Source organism: Scomber japonicus, chromosome 7 (assembly GCF_027409825.1).
Source record: "Scomber japonicus isolate fScoJap1 chromosome 7, fScoJap1.pri, whole genome shotgun sequence".
Taxonomy (NCBI): Eukaryota; Metazoa; Chordata; class Actinopteri; order Scombriformes; family Scombridae; genus Scomber; species Scomber japonicus.
This window is the reverse complement of record NC_070584.1, coordinates 14,483,885-14,488,086: the sequence shown is the minus strand read 5'-3', so window position 1 is coordinate 14,488,086 and position 4,202 is coordinate 14,483,885. Positions and strand designations below refer to the sequence as shown.

Here is a 4,202-nt window from a genome sequence, read left to right as displayed (position 1 = left end):
CTGGTTTTGAAATAAGGGTTGTGTAAAATTTATACAACTGCAAACAAAACATTCTTAGCATATGGTCTGTGTAGTTATGTGGCGTGAACTGAAATAAACACAGAAATATGAGATTTGGGAAGATTGTGAACAAATTGGGTAGTTGTCTGAAGTTTAAATTGGGGATATATCTAATGGGGGTTTGGAGCTGTGGATGGATACACATAGTTGTTTGAGGGTATTAAGAGGAAAGTAGAGTAGGGCCCAGAATCACCTCCTTTGGACTAGGCCCTTAATTCATAGCTATGGCTCTGAGCAGAGGGCAGCCATGTAGCTCCAGCTTCAGTTGGGGAGAGTGTCCAATCCCAGCGAGGCTGCGTGCTGCTTGGCCCTCAGACGGAGGTTCTCGATGCTGGTGGTCTTGCTGTTGAGGCTTCCCGGGAGGCTGCCTGGCGCTGTCTGCAGCAGTGGGCTGTTCCATACCTGCTGGGCCTGGGACAGGGTCTGATAGTAGGACTGGCAGGGCAGCGAGCCCAGTGGTGATGGCATGTTGACGTTCATGCCCAGGTAGGGCAAAGAGGATGGCGTGCTCATGTCGAAGGAGGGATAGTGCACCAGGTTGTTGGTGGCAGCCATGTGCTGCCGAAACTGCTCCTGCAGCCGGAAGAGGCTGAGGGGAGACGAGGCGTAGGAGTTGCTCTGGGCCAAACCAGCAGTCACACTGCTGGAGGATGGCAAGGCGGGGGAGCTCAGGGGAGAGTCTGAGAGACAAGAAGAAAGGAGGACTTTAGTTAAAACAGATCTGGCAATATAGTTTTAGCTTAATTGTTTGCTGTAATGTAAAAGAGGCAAAGTAGCTGCACTGGTTAGAATGCAGTATCCTGTATACCTGATGTGGGGCTGAGTCGTTTGCAGGACGGGGAGCTGCTCTCTGGCTGCGCTCCCACCTCCCCTTGCGTCTCCTCCCTGATCTTCACCCTCGTCTCCCCTCTCATTTCGTCCTCCTCTCTGTCAGCATTATCTTCTGCTGCTGACTCGCAGTCCGACGGCTCAGGGGAGGTGACGTTAACTTCCACACTCATCTCCCCAGGCTGGGGCTGTGCTGCTGCCAGCCTCTCTGTCTCTGAGTGACAGGATGAAGCGGAGGAGGGAGGAGGAGGAGTGCGGGCCTCAGGAACCAGCGTAGTGGTGGTAGTGAGGTCAGTCTTGGAGTCTTCAGTAGAGCCATCTGCAGCTCCAGATGCTTCTTTTTGTTTTTGGAGCTGCTCCTTCTGCAGGCTGCGCTGCTTCTTACGAAACTTGGCCCGGCGATTCTTGAACCAGACCTGACAAATAAACAGAGATTAGAGTTTAGGATAAAGACTAAAAGAAATATAACAATTGGACAACTTTGAGCCATGGCCATTTGTTTAGGCACACCATTGACAGCAGTGCATAAAGGGATTTTTACCTGCACACGTGCCTCTGGCAGGTTCGTACACATGGCCAGACGCTCCCTCATCACCACATCAGGATAGTGGGTCTTCTGGAAGGTTTTCTCCAGAGCCTCCAGCTGCTGAGCAGTGAAGGCTGTCCGACTGCGCCTCTGCTTTCGGTGTTGGGAGCCATATCGGGCCTCAAGGATAATGTCTTGAAATGTGCAGCCGTTGAGAAACAAGAAACATGACCAGTTTAATTGAAGGACGGGTCAAAGGGCAGGTGAGAAACCAATGATCAATACACATACATGTTGAAATAACCATGCAGCTGTTGCTTGCAAGAGATGCTGATGTGAATGACACAAGAGGAAAGTGAAAAGCAAAATGGGCAACTGATTCTTACCAGCCAGTCTCTCTGCAAGAGTGAGTGCATGCACTGAGGGCCTGTAGTCAGGTGCATGCTGCGCCTGCTGCGCCGCCTGCTGGTGGAGGTTGTACATGGCGCTCAGTGAATTCATGGCGTGGAGAGAGTAGCCGTTCACCCCGTAGTGCTGCATGACCGGCGAACTATCTGCAGAGGAAGAAACAAGCTGCTGTGAGAAGAGTCAAACCCCAAATACATCTGTTTCCCAGTGGCAACATCGCTATTAAAAAAGAGTGTGAAAGTCTTTAATAGATACTTTTTACTGACTGACTGGCTGACTGGCAACAGGTGGAATAAAGCAGTGAATATTTGCTCGTTCCTCAAACATCCCTTCATTTTATTAAGGAATGGATTGGGGTTACAGTTGCTTATAATGATTTAGAAAAGTTTCCAGAATTGTACTGAAAATGTTGAATGAAAAATGCGTACTACTGTTAAACTCAATTTAAGCAAAACGAACCGGACATGTTGACTTTTGGTGAAACTGTTCACTATAAAACTGTTGTCAATGATTTAGATCTGTCAGGAATAAAATGAACGCACTGCCGATCCATTTTACCATCTGCTCAGTCTTCAGTGTAAAACAATTAAACTGATACAAAGTTCCGTTTACAATGAAAAATGTAATGTATTTATTTATATTAAATGTAGCATTCAGGCCTGAAGTAACGTTAAAAAGTTAAAAGGAAAAAAAAAGTTCTATTACACTTTTCTGCGATATGATACTCCTCTATTTTAACACGCTTATATTAAACAATTATAATGGGCATTTTTGTTCAAAACAACAACCTTTAATTATGATGCGTAAATGTAGAGGAATTAAAGATAATAATAATAATAATAATACGTCTATTTTATTCTATTATTATTATTATTGTTGTTATATTAGATGGTTTTCTTTAGACGATGTCGTTTTCACCCCACAAAAAACAAAATAGGCGTAAGAAATTAATCTAACCATTTTTTTAAATTGTTATTTAATCACCTACAATCAAATTAAATTATCAATCTGAACACTTTTTTTTTTTTTTTTACTTGGAGACAGTTTTTGTGTGCGCCCCGGCTCAGACGCTGTTGACCTCCGCAGGCTGGACTGACAGCAGGTGAGAGAAAACATTTACTTTTCTTCTTTAAGAGTTTGACTCCGGGTTGGAGGCCGTTTATCTGTGGCGGGTCTCAGGTCAGTTTCAGAAGCCCACCGGCTAACGCAGATGTTTGATGGGCGAAATATGGACGGAAAGCCCAGTTGGGCTCCTGTCTAATGTGGGTGCAAATAGGTTTCATTTATCATCATTCCTGACACGTGGAAGGTGGGCCAGTGTGTGTGTGATAAAACATTGTGTGACTAATGTAATACAAATTTTAATGTGACTATTTCATTGTGTTATTTTTTTATATCCTATATAAATATCAGCCTCTGGCTTGATTCGTGTAATCAGTTTTTTCTAAATCTGCATCTTAAAAATCGACATAATACTCTTCATCCAGGACAATGTCAAGTAGCCTCGGGCTCTGATTTAAACCTAATTATGCTAATTGGCGTGAATTTATGAATTACATTGACTAAAGATTGCCTTGAGGTTAGAGCTGTGCGCATTCACAAACCTAAAGAAAATACAAAACTAATAGTGATCATTAACATACGGTCAACTAAACAAGCTTAATGTAAAATAAATTCTTCCATTAAACCGCTAATAAATAATGTGTAAATGCACACAAATTAATTCGTCAGGAAAAGAAACATCACATTAGATGTGATTTAAAGCCCATAATACGATACTGAAAACTGTCTTTAAATGATTTAACTTAAGCCAGAGACAGTTGTATTAATATGAAGCTGCCCAGGGCGACGAACTGCACTTTGGGAGCCGATTTGATTTAATTTGAAGACATAATTAAGACTGGAAGACTACGTGGTTAAAAAAACCCAACAATAAAAAAAAATCAACAACAAAATGCAAAATGCTAAAATAGTCATGTAGCAATTTCACCATTTTTAAAATGAGGTAACCTATCAGACGGAGATCATTTAGTAACATTTCAATGGTCACAATGACCACTCTGCAAACTTCTCACCTCTTTGCTGTCTGTGCGTATCTGAAGCGAAATATCTCCACTTGCAGCAGCCGAATATTTTCCCTTTTTAAATCTTCTCCTCTAAAATCCGCATGCGGTTGCTCATGTTTTTAATTCATTCGATCAGATTCTTCTTTCACTCGTGATATCCTGAGAACATCCCGGCGTATCCGCTGCGTCCTCCCGGCTCTCTCTCTCTCTCTCTCTCTCTCTCTCTCTCTCTGTGTGGATGTGGGAGGATGCCAGGCTGCCATCTCTTGGCCTTTAAAGAGCTGCGGGAGGGGTCAGCACGGATCTCACGCGCT

General features: G+C 43.5%; 1 protein-coding gene across 1 annotated transcript; it reads right to left on the bottom strand.

The window, feature by feature from the left end:
* Positions 1-321: 321 nt before the first annotated feature.
* LOC128361913 (diencephalon/mesencephalon homeobox protein 1-B-like) lies at positions 322-1,954 on the bottom strand. Its single transcript, XM_053322497.1, has 4 exons — positions 1,801-1,954; positions 1,430-1,608; positions 869-1,304; positions 322-740 (listed from the first exon to the last, which is right to left on the bottom strand). Exons 1-4 carry the CDS (start codon positions 1,952-1,954, stop codon positions 322-324), a joined length of 1,188 nt encoding a protein of 395 aa, XP_053178472.1.
* Between the last annotated feature and the right edge of the window lie 2,248 nt (positions 1,955-4,202).

What these genes read in the sequence shown, in the direction of transcription:
- LOC128361913 (XM_053322497.1), bottom strand. Translation starts at nt 1,954, where the DNA reads ATGCAGCACTACGGGGTGAACGGCTACTCTCTCCACGCCATGAATTCA. An exon ending in TCTTGCAGAGAGACTGGCTG is followed by an intron (nt 1,609 to 1,800) that starts GTAAGAATCAGT and finishes GCACATTTCAAG; the next exon opens with ACATTATCCTTGAGGCCCGA. An exon ending in TGCCAGAGGCACGTGTGCAG is followed by an intron (nt 1,305 to 1,429) that starts GTAAAAATCCCT and finishes TTTATTTGTCAG; the next exon opens with GTCTGGTTCAAGAATCGCCG.